We start from the raw sequence: 22493 nt of genomic DNA on the forward strand, positions 1-22493 counted from the left end.
ACCCTATTTGTTGATGCAACGGGTACCAAACTAGTTATACATTTGGACACTATGTTCATCTGGGAAGGAAGTTATCCACATTACAAAATACAAACATTTGGGACTGACCAACAAGTAGCCTATCTGAAAACTGAGTTTTCAAGGTATGCTATGGCTATGGGTGCACCCTCAAAAACTCACTAGGAATGCACCAATCATAGCACATACAAATGTACAAGGTATGCCCCCGATTACAGTCCTACTGATAATCTCATAAATACAGCACATATTAATCTAAAATCATAGCCTACATGTTTAGGTTTGTGCCTTTAAATTGTACCTGAAGGTTCCTGCTCTGAGTCTGACTCTGAATTGACCACCATCTCCAGTTCTGCAGGAGCAGCTGAAGCTCTAGTGCTGCTGCTGCTTCCTTCTTCACCTTTGCAAAGAAAATTACTGTAGCCTGTTTCTCTGTACAGTGTATGTGCACTTTCCCTAGCTTATGTGGCATGAGTCATGACCGAATGCTGGCAAGTCCATAGTCTAGGTTTACTATTTTTTACTAGTTTAAACATATTGCCTTCAAATGTCATATTATGATCGCTATGTTGCACTCATTGCTATGATATAATTACTCCACGAAGACGTGCAAACTGTTTAGCCTACTGGCCGTTATGTCACCATTATTAGCTAGGCTACTTAGCTAGCCATGCTGGGTGTCGTGTGTGTGTGTTTTAGCTAGTGGTTTTGACTGACCTGTTCCCTTACTAGCGAACATGTCGTTTATTTTGCAGCATTTAGCTGCGTCTGTGGCAAGGGCCTTTCTCTTTTTTATTATCTCCCTCTCTGCTCCACCTTTCCTTTTCTGACCGTCCATTTCACCGTACGACTTGTCTAAAATGTTATCGGTAGAGAAGCAGGTAGACGGTTGCTATGTGCGTCGCGGAGAGACCTGATGTCATTTTTGGCGTGGGGACACTGCAGCGAGAGAGTGTAGCGCTTGATTCGTGGCTTCTCCGTCAACTCATTCCTGCTTGCAATATTATCGCTGGTCAAGTTGACTATTCACCTAGAGGCCAAAACGACCCTCAGGCCACCGGGAAATGTCCCGGTGCTCCTGACGGCCAGTCCGCCATTGGACTCGGTCACAGCTATTGCTAGGCCCAACCTTGTCATTACGTGGGAAGTGTTGGGCTCGGCAGGGAGTACATTAGGGAGCGTTTCGCTACGCCTTAAACCAATAGGAGAAGAGGCGGAGCTCCACGATATAGAACGATAGTTATTGAAGTTGTAACTCCAGCTCTATATGTGGAGCAGAGCCCCATGGGCCTTAAAGGCCTTGCCAACCCACAGTCTCACTGAAGATCATTTTCAGGAGGCTGATTGAGGGGAGGCAATCCCCATATATAGGGACACCTGTACTCCCATTGGCTGCAGGTGTGTGCATAATACATTTCTCTGGCTACTCACTGCCTCGGCAGCAGGGTAAACCAACAAGAGCAGAGCTGCATTATGGGGCTCCCCGCCACTCATAGAACTGGAGATACAATTTCATTAACTGTCGTTACCACGGGCCACCTGAAATGTTTTTGGCTCACCTAATGATTGTGCTCGATTATGGATCACTCCCCAAAATGTTTATTCATTAAGTTTTAGTCATTGTTCTCCTAGATTTATTTGTGTGCTTCTACCTTTCTAATTCAGAGCACATCACGTAGGCCCTATCCTTGTAAAAAAAAAAAAATCATCATAGACCCCTGAACTATAATTTTTTTGTATTAATTTTATTTCATCTTTATTTAACCAGATAGGCTAGTTGAGAACAAGTTCTCATTTGCAACTGCGACCTGGCCAAGATAAAGCATAGCAGTGCGAACAGACAACAACACAGAGTTACACATGGAGTAAACAATAAACAAGTCAATAACATAGTGGGGGAAAAAATAATCTATATACATTGTGTGCAAAAGGCATATGAGGAGGTAGGCAATAAATAGGCCATAGGAGTGAATAATGACAATTTAGCAGATTAACACTGGAGTGATAAATGACCAGAGGAACATGTGCAGGTAGAGATACTGGTGTGCAAAAGAGCAGAAAAGTAAATAAAATAAAAACAGTATGGGGATGAGGTAGGTAAATTGGGTGGGCTATATACCGATGGACTATGTACAGCTGCAGCGATCGGTTAGCTGCTCAGATAGCAGATGTGTAAAGTTGGTGAGGGAGATAAAAGTCTCCAACTTCAAAGATTTTTGCAATTCGTTCCAGTCGCAGGCAACAGAGAACTGGAAGGAAAGGCGGCCAAATGAGGTTTTGGCATTAGGGATGATCAGTGAGATTCACCTGCTGGAGCGTGTGCTACGGGTGGGTGTTGCCATCGTGACCAGTGAACTGAGATAAGGCGGAGCTTTACCTAGCATAGACTTGTAGATGACCTGGAGGCAGTGGGTCTGGGGACGAACATGTAGCGAGGGCCAGCCGACTAGAGCATACAGGTCGCAGTGGTGGGTGGTATAAGGTGCTTTAGTAACAAAACGGATGGCACTGTGATAAACTGCATCCAGTTTGCTGAGTAGAGTATTGGAAGCTATTTTGTAGATGACATCGCCGAAGTCGAGGATCGGTAGGATAGTCAGTTTTACAAGGGTAAGTTTTGCGGCGTGAGTGGAGGAGGCTTTGTTGCGAAATAGAAAGCCGACTCTAGATTTGATTTTGGATTGGAGATGTTTGATATGAGTCTGGAAGGAGAGTTAGCAGTCTAGCCAGACACCTAGGTACTTATAGATGTCCACATATTCTAGGTCGGAACCATCCAGGGTGGTGATGCTAGTCGGGCGTGCGAGTGCAGGCAGCGAACGGTTGAAAAGCATGCATTTGGTTTTACTAGCATTTGGAGCAGTTGGAGGCCACGGAAGGAGTGTTGTATGGCATTGAAGCTGGTTTGGAGGTTAGATAGCACAGTGTCCAAGGAAGGGCCAGAAGTATACAGAATGGTGTCGTCTGCGTAGAGGTGGATCAGGGAATCGCCTGCAGCAAGAGCAACATCATTGATAATAACAATAATGAATAAGCTGTATCACTCAGCAATTTGTGGAAGGACATGCACTTTATTGATTCTTGATGTTTATCTTTTTATTATTGGATCTAAATGATTTATTTTAACACATTGAGGCAGGTCACAAAAATGTTATTAAACATTATACCCTATTAATAGTAATACATCTCGTCTTTTAAACATCAGAAAGCATGCTCACCGTTGTTTATGTATTTTCTTTGCGTAATTATGGAGCAAAATATTATTTTGATAGGTAAAAATCTGAGTGGCTGCTAGATTTTTTTGTATCTAACGTTACCTACCACATTGGCTGTTGAAAGAAAAAGTTAAATTTCCCACCGTGCTTATGAGATCTTCTTTGTTTTGATCTATGATATAATGGCAGTCAGTTAACATGACCTTTACGAATTATGAAGCATTTGTGATTTGTTTGTATTATTACATATTCTAAATTCTTCAAAATTCAAAAAAGTGAGGTTAGATGAAGATTACCTCATAGAACAAAACATATAAGATGCCTAAACCTGTGTTAACCATAGACCGAACGGCGTTCATCCAAAAACACCATCCATTTTCCTCATAGGCTTTGTCCAACGAACCATTCATTGCCTACAAAAAGACGCCATTAATATTTCTCTCTATCGTTGGTAGCAGTAGCTCTTACCCCCGCTCCCCAACAATTCGTTGTTTACCAAAATATACTTTGCCCTATTCATCTGTGATATACCTTGCTACAAACACGCTGATTCATGTAACAAATAATTATTTCGTCTTCATAGACTGCTGGCTTTCCACCAAAAATTAAAATAGGGAGGGAGGGTATTTGATTGGCGTGACATTTCCCCCCAAATTTGAGAGAGCAATGTGATCCAATGACAACAGCGATAAACACAACAAACCAATCAAACACGGTCCTCAACTACTCTGATATGCACAGAAAATTCAGGCCAATGAGGGTTCATCTCTTTCAAGCAGTTACCTCTCAAAGCCAATTATATGCGCCTTCTCATTTCAATATCCAATAGGATTTGAAGGCGGGATTAAATTGCAGTGTTTATATTCCGCAGTAGTTCCTTTAGCGTTCATTATTTCCTTGAACCACAGCCTGTTTGACATCTGTCACACCTGAGTCTTGAGAATCTGCATCATGTCTGGAAGAGGAAAAACCGGAGGAAAGGCCCGCGCTAAGGCAAAGTCCCGCAGCTCCCGCGCTGGTCTTCAGTTCCCCGTAGGTCGTGTCCATCGCCTACTGAGGAAGGGCAACTACGCTCATAGAGTAGGTGCTGGTGCTCCCGTGTACATGGCTGCTGTCCTCGAGTACCTGACGGCTGAGATCCTGGAGTTGGCTGGCAATGCCGCTCGGGACAACAAGAAGTCCCGTATCATCCCCCGCCATCTACAGCTGGCCGTTCGTAACGACGAGGAGTTGAACAAACTACTCGGCGGTGTAACCATCGCCCAGGGAGGTGTGTTGCCGAACATCCAGGCTGTTTTGCTACCAAAGAAGACAGGGGCGGCCGCTGCACCAAGCGGGAAGGCGGGAAAGAAGGCTTCCTCACAGTCCCAAGAATATTAGTTGGCGATTTAAATAAACCTCCACCGAACTCTTCAACCAAAAGGCCCTTTTAAGGGCCACCCACACATTCTGAAAATTGTTAAATTTCCATTCCTATTTTCCTTTGTTGAAAATGTGCTGTTTTTTTCGCGCTTAAAATTCTTTAGGTTGCAATAAATGTTCTTTTGATACATCTTGTCACGTTTTGTATCCATTCGAAGGTTAAACAAGTGAGTGAAATGTTTGTTTGAGAGAGCTAACCTTAAGTGTTTGCGACAGGGTTGAGCATGCTAACAATAGCCATTACACTACTGTTGGGGGAACTTGGCTAACCAATATACCAACCGTAGTTCTCAAAAGACATGTCATTGCGATTACCTTTGCCTAGTTTGTCGAGACCACAAATTAACTAGATAACTATGTGTACTGTGTCTCTACATCTCGATGTGACAAGTTCGCGTGTACTCCAGACAATTTGATGAAACAAAGGCGATGTGTAGGTTGTACCCAATGAAGTGTTCAGGAGCCGCACTCCTGCAGCTGAATTATCTAACAACATTGTTTCCAGTGCTGAGCAATTAAACGATTAACTGACCTACATCGGTTCAATTTGAATTCAATTTCGTTCTTCCTGTGCGCAGTTTCTCTAGAGAAATCAGATCAAACCCAAACGATTTAGGGTGTTGTAGTTTTATACAGTTTAACGCAGAAGGTAATGAACTACAATGACCATTATCCAGAGCGCATACGCGGTCTGTTTCTCTTTTACTCCTGCTACAGACATTCAAGAGGGATACATGAGCTCTACCTGATAGTTGGTATTGACAAAAGTATGCACTTCAGTAACTAAAACAGCAGCTCAGCAAATGAAATATCAAACAAGTAATATACACATGAAGTTTGGTAAACTGATGGGCAGTCACCATCATGGGACTTTTGTTTTAGTCTGTTACTGCATTTAATGTATAACTTTTAAATAATTGAAACGACCTCAAAAAGCACTAATCACTCAGTACAACTGGTCGGTATTTATAGAGCTGAAGCAGATAAAGGCTTCATAGAAAGCACATAATGTATACATACATGGCACTATCGGTATGATACATTTTCCAGTAAGAGTTGATAGTTATATATTCACTTGTGACAACATTCTCTTGCTGTCAATAGATTCCAGATTTGAACATCATTTTGTTCTTGCTTAGAAAAGTGATTAAAAAAAGGCCAGGGGCCTTGCCTGAGATGTGTCATACGGTTCAGTTGTAATACTGTGTGTGGAGTTGGTCACAGAAATTTTTGTTTGGTACATTCTTAACCCTCAGCATCTATACAAATTTTCACCTAGTATTTACCCAGAGTAGTAGCTCATACATAAATAGGATCATATACATGTAGCTTATACAATACAACTGAGGTGAATCTATACATATTCAGAGTAAATATTATTCAAGACCCTGCCGACTTCTGCTGGTCTTGGATGCTGACGATGGCTTGCACAGTGTTAGGCAGCCAGTCCCAATCCACTCCCTACTTGTTCCCCTTGGCCAAAAGGTTAGAGAGCCAAAGGAAGGGGTAGGGAGCAAATTGGGACCCGCTGTAGGAGTGGAGAGAGGGCCTTAGCGTGCGTCGTTGAGTTTCCGAGCAGTGGTCAGGATCTCCATGGCTCCTTTGCTGAGCAGGAGATCGGCCAGGTCCACCCCCAGCTTCTCAGCTGCTACCTGGGCACACTGAGGCACATTGTGGGCTGTAACCCCAACATGCTGGATGTCTGCCGCCGACACTAACTGAGAAGAGGAAAATGGAGACAATCAATTGGCTAAAATATCACATTCACTTTCTAGGAATAAAATGAAACTAGCCATAAATCCAAACGTTCACCACAATGTTGAAACTGAGCATATCAGTTTAGATTCCAGGATAATCGTAAGCATGACCACCATACAAAAACAGAAAATATCACATACAGTAAATATTACATTAAGAATATGGCATGACAGCCATATAAAAATAGGTCCTGTCCCCAACCTTATTTCCTGGGTCTACACTGGTTTCCATGGCCTCCTTCAAGCTGTCAGCTCCATCTAGGCTGTACACAGCACCAGTCAGAGAGAGCTGGAACAGGAGAGAAGAGCATTAAACTCATGAGCACACCCACTCATCAATTACAGAAAACTTCCATCTGTAGATAATTTCGACAGTCTACTGATTATTTTAAATAGGCCATTGGAAGTGACTGAATAAAATCAGCAATCTGCTTAGAGGTAATTCTGCTCAGCTCTACGGTTGGTGGTTTCTGCATCTATTCCCGATTCTGATTAGATGTCTAACTATTTCCTTACCACCGAGTCCTTCACTTCTGTGTTCACAGCAACTGGTACACTGCAACCTCCCTCCTGTGTACAAAAAGGATCAAAGCAGCAAGGGTCAGAGTGATAATATAGAAGGCTTTGTAATATTGATGCACACAAATTATGATCCATGCAACAAATTGATTGTGTGAGGCAAGAAAAATACACATTCAGTTCTATAAGCGGCAGCTTTTGAACCGCAACTATTCGGCATCAGCAGGTGCAGCTGCCAGCTAGTGTCCTGTTTATGTTTTTGTCAGGCGTGTGTATGGGGAAATGCATGGTTAACTTGCCAGGCGTCTGAGAAAGGCCCTCTCTGCTATGCAGCGCAGCACAGTCTCTGAGTGGTGCAGGGTAGACACCATCTCCAAGATGTCACAGTCTCGCGCCCGCACCTCCACGGCAAGGGCACCCTGGGGGATACAGACTCTCTTAAAGTCTCAGTGCAGTCAAAAATGTGATTTCCCTGTGACACATTGGTGTCCTTTAGTAGTGGTTTCTTTGCAGCAAATCGAACATGATGGCCTGATTCATGCAGTGTCCTCCGAACAGCTGATGTTGAGATGTCTGTTACTTGAACTCTGAAGCATTTATTTATTTGTGCTGCAATTTCTGAGGCTGGTAACTAATTAACTTATCCTCTGCAGCAGAGGTAACTCTGGGCCATCCTTTCCTGTGGTGGTCCTCATGAGAGCCAGTTTCATCATAGTGCTTGATGGTTTTTGCAACTGCACTTGAAGAAACTTTCAAAGTTCTTGACATTTTCTGGATTGACGGACCTTCACGTCTTAAAGTAATGATGGACTGTCATTTCTCTTTGCTTATTTGAACTGTTCTTGCCCTAACAAATAGGGCTATCTTCTGTATACCACCCCTACCTTGTCACAACACAATTAATTGTCTCAAACGCATTAAGAAGAAAATAAATTCCACAAATGTACCTTTAACAAGGCACATCTGTTAATTTAAACAAATTAAAGCAGCATGGCCCCATCCTACCTTTTGTCAACAGTACAGGCTGCTGGCAGTGGTGTAATGGTGTGGGGAATGTTTTCTTGGCACATGCCCCAAAGAATTCAGGCTGTTCTGGAGGAAAAGAGGGGTCCGACCCAGTACTAGATGGGTGTACCTAATAAACTGTCCACTGTGTGTATATTTCCACATTGATGTTGGAATAATACTGTGAAATTGTGAAAATGATAATGCCCTTTTAGTAAATTAGTTAATAAACCAACAAGAAAGAGATCCAAAGTTCTCTGCCAATAATAGCTAGTTTTCAATGTTCCCCTCCCCAATCAGACCACTCCCAGACAGTCCTAACAGAATTCTTGCTTGAGAAATGTCTCTGCTATTTTTGTGATTTTTTTTGAATATTTGATTGAAAACAATCAGAGTAATGTGCTTTATTGTTACCAAGACATTTTTTCATATTGAGATAAAAACAGCTGTATTGGACCTTTAAATTTCATCAAAGGATTCATAAGCCTTCAGTCTCGCAAGATGAAATATTTTACAGTGAATCTACGCCAACATGCAGAATAGATGTGCACGGTGTGGCACTCATGGTGTAACGGTTATAACGGCTGGCACCCCAGGTGCTTCCTGTAAACAACAACAATAGCTAAAAACTGTACCCACCTGGCCAACAGCATACATACAGTCCTCAGGGCCAAGAACCTGTGGAGACAAACCCAACAAACATTTAATTTCTACAGCAGCTTCTATAGCTACCAAGAGACATACAACACAACAACATTATCAAATAAATGTTCCTGGCATATTTATCAACTTAAGGAAAGGGGGATATCTATTCAATTTATAGGTATGCACTCTGAAATTGTATTGTTTGGTGAAACGTATGTGTCTTGTGTTATGCCATGACATTTGCCTTGAGGGCCAGGCACACCAGAGATGTTTGGGGAGGCTGGTTGCATTGTACCTGGCTGACTCGTGCCTCCCACCCCATCCTCTTCAGCCCTGCTGCCGCCAGGATGATGGCAGCATAGTCCTCCTTTTCATCCAGCTTCTTCAGACGAGTGTTGAGGTTACCTCGCTATAGCGCTCAGGTTAAGGAACAATTACTAGGGGAGATTGGGGGCAATTGTAACACCTTGAATTTTGCCAAACAGAAGCTAGCTAGAGTGATGAAACACACAGTACATGCCCATTTAGTTTTTTTCCTGCTTGAAATATCTCACATTCTATGGGCAATTTTGTAAACTTATTTTTTTTAGGGGTGAAAGTAGTTTTGTGTATTTTAAAAAATTGGCTGTATTTTTCGTATATTGCGCTGAGCATTAATGTCTAATAAATCCAACTAGCATAATTTGTTCACTATATGTTGGCTAAATATTGACGTGGTCACTATTCAAGATGGCACGACAGATATGGCCGCTCTGCTTCTAGCGCCTAAGCAACTTTGCAGTATTCTGTTTTTTTGTGTGTTATTTCTTACATAAAAATGTTCACAAGCGTTTCACTACACCGCAATAACATCTGCGAAATTTGTGTATGTGACCAATAAAATCTGATTTAATTCGTTGTCTCTTGCTAGGCACATGAGGTTGTGACATGGCTGCTGGGTTGGGGGCATTCGTAACACAGTGTTAAAATGACCCTGAGCCAAGCAGCCAAATGATGAAAACAAGTGAATTTAACTTTAAGATTGTATGAATTCTACATATAATAACTGTAAATAGCCTTGGGGTCCTGTAAAGTGCCAAATAAGTTGTAAACGGATATAATCTCGGTACCATCGACTATTCAGATGTTTTGAGAGGAACCAAATGGCCATGTAATTTTTGGTTACGTACGTAGAAATTGTCATATTTCTTGCAAAATCATTACATACGTCTCTGATATAATTATTCATAAACATGACTTTTTTTCATTTTAATACATGTATTTGGTTGATTTTGTAGGTGTTACATTTGACCCCAGCTACTATTACAATTGCCCCTGCATGACTTTTCGGATTAAAATCAATATTGTGATCCGACAGGTATGAATGATTAGGTGAAAGATATATAAGACACTTGAATGACTGGCCGAGTTCAAGTCTTCTCTGAGCAATAGAGTAGGACAAAAACTGTTATAGTTGCCTCCAGTCTCCCCTGCAATAGCTACATGCACGAATACCGACAGCAATAAGACACACAGATGGACAGACAGTAAATCATAGCAGTTCTGCATTAGAAAACGATACAATGTCTTTAAACTCCAGATGAGGAAACCTCTTCTTCAGCTGAGCAGCTCGACGCAGAGAGCTAGTACCAATCACACTGTGAGAACAGAACAGACACAGACGTCAGTGGAGTTTGGTCTGAAAAATCATCCATTGAAGTTCTCAAAAGGATCAAATATAGATATACACATTGACCATTGCATTGTAACAGTCAGTAATTCAAAAGGACATGGTCGCAAAAAACAAAACAAAAAAACAACTAAGTTTTGTCTTTTTTTGCAGGTGCAGTTTTGCAATTGCTCCAACTGAATATCATAGGATATGTCATGTCCTAGTCTTAAAGCTTGATGAAGACATTATAGGCTGTGTGATGTGTGTCAGTTTACCACAGAACACTGAGAATTGGTCTCTTTCATTCACTATTCTCCCTGGCATAGTGGCACACCTACCTGCCATCTGGCAAAGTGTCCAGGGTCAGTCCACTGTTCTTTGGATGTAGCACGACTGCATCATGTGGGCTTTCACGCCTTTGAGAAACATTGGAAAGGAAGAGAAAACATATACACAGAGAATCTTAGTATTCAAAAGGGAAACTTATTTAGCAAAAAAAGACATAGGCCCAGACTCAATGAATGTGAAAACTAAAACGAATTTCCATAGATGGACATTTATTGGAAGACATCAGCTTCCGGCTGTTGTTGTTGGTACTATCCATCCCACAACACTGTCACTGCTTAGTCCAACTATAAGAAGAGTGTGGATGACAATGGACAGTGCTGATGATGTACTAAGTAGGGTTTGTACTCACTGAAGCACTGCTCCTATAGTGAAGCCATTGGGCAGAGTTGTAGGGAGGTCTTTGAGAGAGTGCACTACTAGGTCTACCCTGTTAGAAAGAGAGATGCTGGTTATAGAATAGTTGTACACTCCAAGTTTTTGCATTAACTCCACAGCCTTGTCATTTCCAAACACCAAAATAAACCCCCATTTCACAATATAGTTAATACTATAATAAAGAACTGCTCTTTATTTTCCAACCTCTAACGCACTCATCTACAAGTTACTGTTTTGTTGATGGTGGTAGAAAACGCTTCAGAATCTTCCTTAAGTGTTCAAGTTGGTTGAGATCTGGTGGTCTAGCCATGGTAGTCAAAATAATGGGCAACTGAGCATTTTTACACATGACTCTAAGCATGATGGGATGGGGGCTTTGTCATCCTTTGGGGACATAGCCATGGTAGCCAAAATAATGGCCTGCCCACCATTTTTATACATGACCTTAAGCATGATGCAATGTTAATTGCTTAATTAACTCAGGAACCACACATGTACGGAAGTACTTGCTTTCAATATTCTTTGTATTCTTTGTTTCTTTTATTTTGGCAGTTACCTGTACGTGTTCTTACGCAATGAAATCTGATAAAGTTCAGAGTTGTGTCAACAGAGGGAGCTATTTATCACTTGCTACTTGTCACCAGGAGAGTGTCAGTCAAATCAATACTTTCATTAACATTGTCCATACTTACTCATTCCTCTCCAGAGCATTCTCGAGCTCCTTTGTGAAAAGACTTTTCTCACCTATCTGAAACAACCAAGACACATTTTGAGACGCTAAATACAGACATACCAGCCACGTTGCCATACCAACAGCACTGATAAAGTTAATAAAAATAGCATCCTGCAATGGATTGACAATGATCTCAAACCTACAAATACAATTCAAGCATTATTTATTCTGAACTAACCTTTGATAATGCAGTGTCCAAGATTTTGTCACCAATTGTGGACATGGCAACTGGAATGAATGAAAAAGTAGTGTATTACAATCATGACTATGAATGACAGTGGTAGTGAGGTCATCAGTTCCATTTCAGCAGATTCTCTTTAAAAGACAGTCAGAGCAACAAAGCCGAAAGACAGTAAACTGTGTGTCAGTACAGTTGTATGCTTTACACCATCTTCTCCCAAACACAATCTACTATTTGTTCAGTAACTGAAAGGCTGACAAACAGAGGAAAGAAATACAGAGAGAGAGTCAGGGAGGGAAAGAGAGAGCGGGAGGAAAAGTGAGAGAGCGAGAGAGATTGTATGGCTGTATGAGTGTTCTTGTATTACGCATCTCTACTTTTCTCACCTATTTCAAGATGGACATCTGGATAAAGTGTCTTCAGTTTCTCTGCCACATAATTAGTCTGGATGCGAGCCAACTGAAATATAAAAATACATTATTTTATATTATTACATACATTATGTAGATATGAAAGGAATGATGTGCCAGGTGAAACTGATTTATCATCATTGCTTAGAGCAAATGTGGGCACTTTCCTTGATAAAGGCTACGACATGGACATTAATGTGAAAAAATAAAAATAGTGAACATTGAACAGTGAACCATCGTATTTTTATATAAAAGATCTAATAATGAGAGAAAGAATAGCGGGTTTTGCATTTGGTCAAGTTAGTGTGGGAGAGGTTGAAGAACTATTGTTATCCATCAATAATGATAAGCCACCATTTATTGGTATTGACAACCTAGATGGGAAACTATTGAGAATGGTAGCAGACTGTATTGCCACCCCTATTTGTCATGTCTTTAACCAAAGCCTAAAAGGAGTGTGTCCCCACAGGTGTGGAAGAAAGCTAAAGTAATTCCACTACATAAAATTGTAAAGCACCATTTGCTGTCTCTAACAGCCATCCAATTTGTTTGCTGCCTATTCTTAGTAAATGCTATTTTTCTAAATAACAAGTTAACTACTGACCATTCAGTGACCACTCGTGTCCTGTGGATGGGGGCTATGTCATCCTATGAGGGCATAGCCATGGTAGCGAAAATAATGGCCTGCCCAACATTTTTATACATGATAAGCATGACGCGATGTTAATTGCTTAATTAACTCAGGAACCATGCCTGGAAGCACCTGCATTCACTATACTTTGTATCCCTCATTTACTCAAATGTTTGCATTATTTAGGCAGCTAGCTGTAACTCTCCAACCATGTGATGTAAAGGTGATGTTTTTTCAATAACAAATGAGGATCAATAACATTAAAGGCTGCACTGAAATCTAACAAAACAGCTCCAACTATCATCTTATTATACATTTCCTTTAGCCAATCATCAGTCATCTGAATCAGTACAGTACAAGGGGGAGTCCACACCGGAGTAGGCAGAAAATATTTTGGTATCTCGGATTGTTCTGGCAATTTTCACATGTAAAATTAATTGGGAGGAAGGATGCTTGACAAACTTTTTATTTATTTTTATCATGATGAAAGTGACCATTTCAGGTCCTTTTTTAGATCTATACATGACTCCTGTAATGTGAATCGTACATAAGACAGACAACATCTTGGTGTCATTATCCTCCTTATAGTGTGGTCTAACATATGGAGTATATCTAGATTCTGAAATAAAAATGTTCACATTGAACATAAAAAATATTAATATCTCAAAAAGTACACTTTCGTATTTTGCCTCTATAGACAGTATTTGGAACAATATACTCTTTAAACATGTCACATTTCTAGAGTAGGCTCTCTGCTAATTCTGAAGTGATGATACATTTTATGAGCAACACCAACACAGTAAATGGGTCAATGTCAATGGAGCTGTGCATAACGAGTGTGACCATTGAGCAAGTTGAGGAAGCTGAGCTCCTAGGAGTAACATTGGATGGTCAAGTAAGTCATATTGACTAGGTTGCATTAAAGAAGGGGTGAGGTATGTCTGTTACAAAAAGTTTGTGTTTTTGACTAAACTCGACTGTACTAGTTGTTCAGGCGCTGGTCTTGTCCGATCTTGATTACTGGCTCAAAACAGAGCAGCACAACTTGCCCTTAACTGCACACACAGAACTAATATCAACAACATCAATTATAGTCTTTCCTGGTTGAAGAGAGATTGACTATTTCTCTTCTAGTCTTTTTAAAAACATTTGTGTATTGAAAATTCCAAACCACTTGTATAATATATTTGCATACACTTCAGTTAGACATACATATCCCACTAGACACGCCACTATGGGTTTCTTCACGCTACCCCCCCCCCCCCCCCCAAAAAACAGATTTAATGCGTCAATCAGTTATGTAGAGCAATGTCATCATGGAATGTTCTGCCACCAGAGGTGGCAAAAAGCAAGTTCAGTAAAAACTTGCACCTCTTCTCTTTCTAAAGATCTAAATGAACTGTACTGTATGTACAGTTGAAGTCGGAAGTTTACATACACTTAGGTTGGAGTCATTAAAATTTGTTTTTCAACTACTCCACAAATTTCTTGTTAACAAACTATAGTTTTGGCAAGTCGGTTAGGACATCTACTTTGTGCATGACACAAGTAATTTTTCCAACAATTGTTTACAGACAGATTATTTCACTGCATCACAATTCCAGTGGGTCAGAAGTTTACATACACTAAATGGTGTCATGACTTTAGAAGCTTCTGATTGACTCAAATGATGTCAATTAGCCTATTGGAGGTGTACCTGTGGATGTATTCAAGGCCAACCTTCAAACTCAGTGCCTCTTTGCTTGACATCATGGGAAAATCAAAAGAAATCAGCCAAGACCTCAGAAAAATAATTGTAGACCTCCACAAGTCTGGTTCATCCTTGGGAGCAATTTCCAAACCCCTGAAGGTACAATGTTTATCTGTACAAACAATAGTACGCAAGTACAAAGACCCTGGGACCACGCAGCCATCATACCGCTCAGGAAGGGGACACGTTCTGTCTCCTAGAGATGAACGTACTTTGGTGCGAAATGCAAATCAATCCCAGAACAACAGTAAATGACATTGTGAAGATGCTGGAGGAAACAGGTACAAAAGTATCTATATCCACAGTAAAACGAGTCCTATAATCGACATAACCTGAAAGGCCGCTCAGCAAGGAAGTAGTCACTGCTCCAAAACCGCCATAAAAAAGCCAGACTACGTTTTGCAACTGCACATGGGGACAAAGATTGTATTTTTGGAGAAACATCCTCTGGTCTGATGAAACAAAAACAGAACTGTTTGGTCGTAATGACCATTGTTATGTTTGGAGAAAAAAGGGGGAGGCTTGCAAGCCGAAGAACACCAGCCAACCGTGAAGCACGGGGGTGGCAGCATCATGTTGTGAGGGTGCTTTGCTGCAGGAGGGACTGGTGCACTTCACAAAATAGATGGCATCATGAGGTAGGAAAATTATGTGGATATATTGAAGCAACATCTCAAGACATCTGTCAGGAAGTTAAAGCTTGGTTGCAAAAGGGTCTTGACCCCAAGCATACTTCAAAGTTGTGGCAAAATGGCTTAAGGACAAGAAAGTCAAGGTATTGGAGTGGCCATCACAAAGCCCTGACCTCAATCCAATAAAACATTTGTGGGCAGAACTGAAAAAGAGTGTATGAGCAAGGAGGCCTACAAACCTGACTCAGTTACACCAGCTCTGTCAGGAGGAATGGGCCAAAATTCACCCAACCTATTGTGGGAAGCTTGTAGAAGGCTACACCGAAGCGTTTCACCCAAGTTTAAAAAATGTAAGGCAATGCTACCAAATACTAATTGAGTGTATGTAAAATTCTGACCATCTGATGAAATAAATAAAAGTTGAAATAAATCACTCTCTTCTATTATTCTGACATTTCACCTTCTTAAAATAAAGTGGTGATCCTAACTGACCTAAAACAGGGACTTTTTACTAGGATTAAATGTCAGGAATTGTGAAAAACTGAGTTTAAATGTATTTGGCTAAAGTGTATGTAAACTCCCGACTTCAACTGTAGGTATGTGAATATGTATACATGAAGAGTGTGTAAATAGTTTTTAAATAATTGTCTCTTGGTGCCTTGACAATATATTACTTTTAATGTAATAATATCTAAGGCCGTTTTTATCTATAACTGTTCTTTACCTTTTCATGTATTTTCTGTTTTATGTGGACCAAGGAAGAGTAAATGCTGCATGTGCAACAGCTAATTGGGATACGAATAAACATCAAGTTAACCACAAATGTATGCATTGTCATCAGTTATATAGCCTGTGCAGTATCTGTGACACATGGCCACAGACACTTGTGTGACTATCACAATGGTGACAGATCAGGGATGAGCTCTTATCAGATGAGTACACACAGACCCACCCTTTTCAAGTTGACCTCCCTTCCTAACCTCTCAACTGAAAAATCCTTACTAATATAGAGGTTAATACAGGGGCTTTTTGAGAGGACATTTTACTGTGATGACTGAATGATTTTAAGTCAACATTTGGTGACCAGAATTAGTGAACGGTAATATTAATGACATGAAGTGTTCAAATATCCTACAGTGGATCATCTGAACAAGCTTGTGAATCAATTAATGATTCCATTTTTATTTAGTCACATGCACAGATGTAGTTGCTGTGTACAGTGAAAATCTTAAGCTCTGAGCGCCAACAGTGCAGGTGTGAATAAAAATAATTATTATAATGATATACATTTACAACTAAATGAATGAATGAATTTACCTGGCTCTTCCTGGTCCCCATCCTAATGACCCGATTCACTGTTCCGTTTCCATCCTGTTAAGAAAATATAAAAAAATACATCAACTTCCTTATAAGCCATCTTCCTAATAACTCCAGCTTATTAGGCAAGTACCAGGTTAAATCACTCACTCTAACACACTTATAAGGTCCTTCCTCCATTCTTTCGGGTGACTTAAAAAGGGGGATCTTCCTGGTAAGGGTGAAAAAAGACGAGAGCTCTTCCTCAGGCTCTACAATGATGTGTCTGTGAGGAGTATGTGAAGAGCACTGCTATGAGTGTCCCTGCCCTGTAGTGTCTTAGACTCTAGCCTCCACCCTCCTGGCATATGCTGATAAATTAAGAATGCAGATTCATTGTGTCAGTTGTTGGGTGGTGTGTGGTAAGCCTACACATAGCCTTCACACTGTATTATTTAGGGACAAATTAAGAATTTAGGCTATTCTTTTCGCATTTTTTTCTTGTCATTGTCAGTGCATGTAACACTTATCAATCCAATAATAATACAATCATTCAAATTGAATTACATAATATTATTTTAAATGTTTAAAAAAAATGTCTGATCCACTCATAAAATTGAAAATGTTCAACCCTGCAAAATTGAGATTGATATAGTTTTTCCAATTTTCTAGTTGATCTTTTTTTGTTTGTAGAGTAACAGCTAGGCCTAGCCTGTATGTCAAAACGGAAGGTTAACTTACAAATCTGCACATAATGACATTTTATGTACACTTCCTATGAAGTCGCCTTATAGGCCTATGCTTATCTTGTGAATTTAGCCTAATGCATGGATTGCGTAAAGAAGAAAGATTAAGCTTCCCTGCCAGACCCCGAACCCCTGTGATGGCTACCTTGCATAGCCACTGGACAGGGGGCATGGGTATAGACCCATCTGGGACAAAAATCCGAAAAAGTCAAGCGGTCTGAATACTTTCCGAATGCACTGTAGACAGGTGTGTGCCTTTCCAAATCATGTCCAATCAATTGAATTTACCACAGGTGGACTCCAATCAAGTTGTAGAAACATCTCAAGGATGATCAATGGAAACAGGATGCACCTGAGCTCATTTTCGAGTCTCATGGCAAAATATCTCAATACTTATGTAAATAAGGTATCTGTTAATTTTTTTTAAAATGTGCAAACATTTATAAAAACCTGTTGCCACTTTGTCATTGTTGGGCAATCTGTGTATATTGATAAGGATTTTCTTTTTTAAATCAATATTAGAATAAGGCTGTAACGTAACAAAATATAGTAGGAGAAAAGGGGTCTGAATACTTTCTGAAGGCACTGTATGTAGCCTATTGGCCTACTGGATTTAGTTTTTTAATGCAGTCATCTCGGTTTGCATTTGAAATATATTTGTATCCTTTGCTTGTTCAATTGCAAAGACATTGCCAATTTTGTATTGTAGTCAACTTTGTTTCCGAATTATCAACGGTCACAGAGAGACAAACAAACAGCTTGATTCTATGTTGAGCAGAGATCTTGTGTATAAAGTGATGCAGAATTGAAAAAAAAAAAAAACATCTTACGACGCTGTTCTAGGAGTAGTCTGAGGCAATCAGTAAATAAATAGCAACTTTAGTAACGATGGTTTTGGGAAACAGCTTGTCGATTTAACAATGCTCCTAAGAAGGTTCTATAAATTAAACTTAGCCTTAAAATGCTTTTGGGAAACTGGACCCTGATGAATTACAGATACTCACGGCCAAGACTCTTTGAACGCGTTAATTCAGATTTCCACGCCAAAGATTTTTATAACTAAACCAATATAGACCACAGCCTGTCGTTTCCAATGGGAGCAAATTAATCAAAGTGGGCACAACAAGCAAGGAGGTGGGCAGAGCCAAGCACGAGCTAGCGAAATCCTATTGGCACGCTCTAGCATGTATTTGCATATTTCTGTTAGGGAATGCCTGCTCTGAAGTGCGTGTGTGCAATAACTCAATCCGTCCTTACACTCCAAACAAAGTATAAAACAAACTGTTTTGTATTCCAGCCAATGTGGCAGTTAGATTTATTTATTTTAATATACCAGCCACTCAGATTTTTTACCAGACAAAAAAAAATCCGCCATAATTACACACAAAAAATGGATGAGCATACTTAATTATGCCTTACTATTAAGAAGTAAATGTGGTATATTGCTCGATTTAATATTCTGCGACCTGAATCTTCAGAGACTAAAATGTTCAGCTGCCCCTTTTAATTGGTAACAGGGCCACTGAGCATAGATAGAACAATTAGAATACTTCATATATAAATGTGAAGCATCCAGTTGGTTTCCACTCACTACCAAAATATGGTGGCGAGAACAAGCCCAGTGGCCGGCAGTGGGGAGAAATGGATTTGGGTCGACGTCCTGCAAATGTGGGGAGAAATGGATTTGGGTCGACGTCCTGCAAATTCTCTCATCGATGAAGCATTTAATGTCAATACAGTTCTGTTTCCAAAACTAGAATATGTTACTAACAGAGTGGACTACCTTTTGTAAACTTTACCCTTTGCCAAAGATTTTTTTAAATGGGTTGTTTAGGAGTGCAAGGGCGAATTGAGTTATTGCACTTCACAGAATAGGTGTTCCTTAAGGGAAATATGCAAATACATGCTAGAGCATGCCAATAGGCTCTCACCTCCTTGCTTGTTCTGTGATTAATGATTAATTTTCTTCCATTGGAAAAGACAGGATGTGGTCTATCTGGCGTTAGTTATACAAATATATGACTCGAGTCATCACGTCTGCCTGTGAGAATCTCACTAGTAGAGGCTGACGATGTCTCTTTCTGCTAGCTTGTGAACAAAACAATGTAAATATCCAAGATACACAAGGACAAAGGCTCACTTTAGTAGACTTGAGTAAATTAGACCAACTTTTATGCCTGTGCGCATTGCTTCTAAAAACATATTTTAGCACTGCACTAGCAGTGCTCACAGCCCCCCAGACAGGCAGTGTTGCTGCGTAAGGTGGGATAACGTTAAGATTCAGATTTCTTTGTGCATTACAAGATATGAAACAAAACGGCAGAAATACTTTGAAAACAGATATTGCAGCATTTATTTAGCCACAAATCACAACTCGCACTATTTGTATGAAATGCTGCACTGTTGAGCCTTGACTGTGAACCTCCACGGGTGTCAGCTGTTAATTTTAGGCCCTGATTTAGGCAAAAGGGTCAAGTCTACAAAACGTACTCCACTCTGTGGGTAAACTGAAGAAAAATACACTGATTTACAGTTCATATAAGGAAATCAGTCAAATAAATGACTGACTGGCTTTATTACAGACAGAATGGATACACGTGGTCTGCGGTTGTGAGGCCGGTTGGACATTCCTGCAGTCAGCATGCCAATGGCACACTTCCTCGAAACTTGAGACATGTGTGGCATTGTGTTGTGACAAAACTGCACATTTTAAAGTGATCTTTTATTGTCCCCAGCACAAGGTGCACTTGTGTAATGATCATGCTGTTTAATCAGCTTCTTGATATGATTATCTTGGCAAAGGAGAAATGCTCATTACAGGGATATAAACAAATTTGTGCACAAAATCTGAGAGAAATATGAAAATGTCTGGGATTTTTTCATCGGACCAACACTTTACATGTTGTGTTTAAATTTTTGCTCAGTGTAATTTTGGGAACAAGAAAAACGTATTGACATCAAATGTTTAATTGATCAGAACATTTGCAGAATGTTGGCTAAAATTTATCTCGTTCCATCTTCTCCCACTAGGCTTCCTCTTGTCACCATATTTGGTGGCGAGTGGAAATGCCAACTGGATAATTATACATCCAGTGAAACATCTGGCTCATTGTTCCATCTGTGGCTACGCTAGCTTCGACCTTATGTTGGTGCTAGCAAGTAGGCAAGGTGTCAACAGACCCCTTCAAATTAGTGGATTCGTTTATTTCAGCCAAATTCGTTGCTGACAGGTATATAAAATCGAGCACCAAGCCATGCAATCTCACTAGACAAACTTTAGTAGTAAAATGGCCTTACTGAATAGCTCAGTGACTTTTATCGTGGCACCGTGATAAGAACTAGTCAGTTAATCAAATTTCTGCCCTGCTAGAGCTTCCCCGGTCAACTGTAAGTGCTGTTATTGTGAAGTGGAAACATCTAGGAGCAACAACAGCTCAGCCGCGAAGTGGTAGGCAACACAAGCTCAGAGAACGGGACCACCGAGGGCTGAATCGTAGAACAGAATGGTCTGTCCTTGGTGGATTGCAACAATCACTACAGATTTCTAAACTGCCTCTAGAAGCAACGTCAGCACAAGAACTGTTAGTCGGAAGCTTCAATGGGTTTCCATGGCCGAACAGCCGCACACAAGCCTAAGACCAGCATGCGCAATGCCAAGCGTCGGCTGGAGAGGTGTAAAGCTCGCCGCCATTGGACGAAACGCGTTTTCTGGAGTGATGAATCACGCTTCACCATCTGGCTGTCTGACGGACAAATCTGAGTTTGGTGGGTGCCAGGAGAACGCTACCCACCCGAATGCTTAGAGCCAACTGTAAAGTTTGGTGGAGTAAGAATAAGGGTCTGGGGTTGTTTTTCATGGTCCGGGCCAGGCCCCTTAGTTCCAGTGAAGGGAAATCTTAACGGTGCAGCATACAATGACATTTTAGACGATTCTGTGGTTCCAACTTTGTGGTAACAGTTTTGGGAAGGCCCTTTCCTGTTTCAGCATGATAATGCCCCCATGCACAAAGCGAGGTCCATACAACTTTTTTTTTATCGAGATCGGAGTGGAAGAACTTGACTTCGCCCAACATCAGTGCCTGACCTCACTAATGCTCTTGTGGCTGAATGGAAGCAAGTCCCCGCGGCAATATTCTGCTAGTAGAAAGCCTTCCTAGAAAAGTGGAGGCTGTTATAGCAGCAAAGGGGAACCAACTCCATATTAATGCCAATGATTTTGGAATGAGATGTTCGACGAGCAGGTGTCCACATATGTACACTACATGACGAAAAGTGTCTCTCCGCCCTAACAATGGCAGTCGTTGTCCACCAAGCGGCACTACGGCATCTTCATGCTTGTGTGACACTTTTGAATTTGCGTCAAAAAGGTTTAAAAAAGTGTTTTTAGACCGTGTCCTTCGCTTCCCGCCTGCCGAACACCTGCCCTCACTGTCGTTAACAGAGCTGCAGGAGAACAGTGCCCGACAGGCGGGGGTGAAGAACACCGTCAACCTGTCGTCCCCACCTCCCGCTAGCACAGCATCAGACAGAAGGCTAAGACAACACTGTGTATTAGCTGGCTTGCTAGTTAGCTAGCACACGGTGTCGCTCTTGCCTCCAACCTGCTGTGTACCGGAGTCCTCCTGAGGACTAGCTGGCAAAGCTACCACAGAGTCCTTTGCTCCCGCCTGCCGAACACCTGCCCACGACATCTTTAACAGAACTGCGAGAAAACAGTGCTCGACAGGCGGGGGTGAAGGACAGTCTACCAGTGTACGGATAACTACCTACCGTTAGGTTGGACAATAGAATGAGTCAAAATTCACCCAAGGCTGAAAAATGTCCAAGGAACGTTGGCTGAGCTGGAACACTAGAGCAAGGCCATAGAATATAAACTTTGCCAAGCCTCTTCTGATTAGAGTGATGCTTAGAATTCCATTTACCCTAAATGTCACAAAAAATGTATCCCTATTTATTTTACCACTACAATCTGTTCTTAGGACAAATCTGAAAAAGAACAACTTGTGTAGAAAATAAACATCCGCACCTCGATGGTGTCAACTGTGCTTACATCTGCATAATGAGAAATTATTGAAAAAAATGAAAAAAACTTCTGACTATTTCTCTAAAATGAATAACATAAAATACAAATCCTCAGCAATCTACACATTTTTTGCAAA

The 22493-nt window shown here is 40.8% G+C and overlaps 2 protein-coding genes across 4 annotated transcripts in view; one reads left to right on the forward strand and one right to left on the reverse strand.

Moving 5' to 3' along the window:
• The first annotated feature begins 4112 nt into the window (after positions 1-4112).
• LOC115135397 (histone H2AX) lies at positions 4113-4783 on the forward strand. The gene has a single exon (XM_029670051.2). It carries the CDS (start codon positions 4185-4187, stop codon positions 4611-4613), a length of 429 nt encoding a protein of 142 aa, XP_029525911.1. The 5' UTR covers positions 4113-4184; the 3' UTR covers positions 4614-4783.
• An 818-nt stretch (positions 4784-5601) lies between these two features.
• Positions 5602-22493, reverse strand: part of hmbsa (hydroxymethylbilane synthase a) — a 33470-nt gene continuing 16578 nt past the window's right edge. For 2 of the 3 annotated variants that reach the window (XM_065023454.1, XM_029670050.2), the window contains exons 2-14: positions 16610-16663; positions 12256-12328; positions 11867-11916; positions 11648-11703; positions 10930-11007; positions 10571-10648; positions 10143-10218; positions 8877-8990; positions 8576-8614; positions 7231-7350; positions 6929-6982; positions 6615-6701; positions 5602-6373 (exon numbers count right to left, since the gene is read on the reverse strand). In XM_065023454.1, the coding sequence (XP_064879526.1) occupies positions 6206-6373; positions 6615-6701; positions 6929-6982; positions 7231-7350; positions 8576-8614; positions 8877-8990; positions 10143-10218; positions 10571-10648; positions 10930-11007; positions 11648-11703; positions 11867-11916; positions 12256-12328; positions 16610-16663 (1047 nt within the window). In that variant the 3' untranslated portion in view covers positions 5602-6205. Of the gene's footprint in view, positions 6374-6614; positions 6702-6928; positions 6983-7230; positions 7351-8575; positions 8615-8876; positions 8991-10142; positions 10219-10570; positions 10649-10929; positions 11008-11647; positions 11704-11866; positions 11917-12255; positions 12329-16609; positions 16664-16759; positions 16919-22493 lie in introns of those variants that run through there. The other variant, XM_029670049.2, reaches the window with a different exon arrangement.

This window comes from Oncorhynchus nerka, linkage group LG10, assembly GCF_034236695.1.
Source record: "Oncorhynchus nerka isolate Pitt River linkage group LG10, Oner_Uvic_2.0, whole genome shotgun sequence".
NCBI classification, from domain to species: Eukaryota; Metazoa; Chordata; class Actinopteri; order Salmoniformes; family Salmonidae; genus Oncorhynchus; species Oncorhynchus nerka.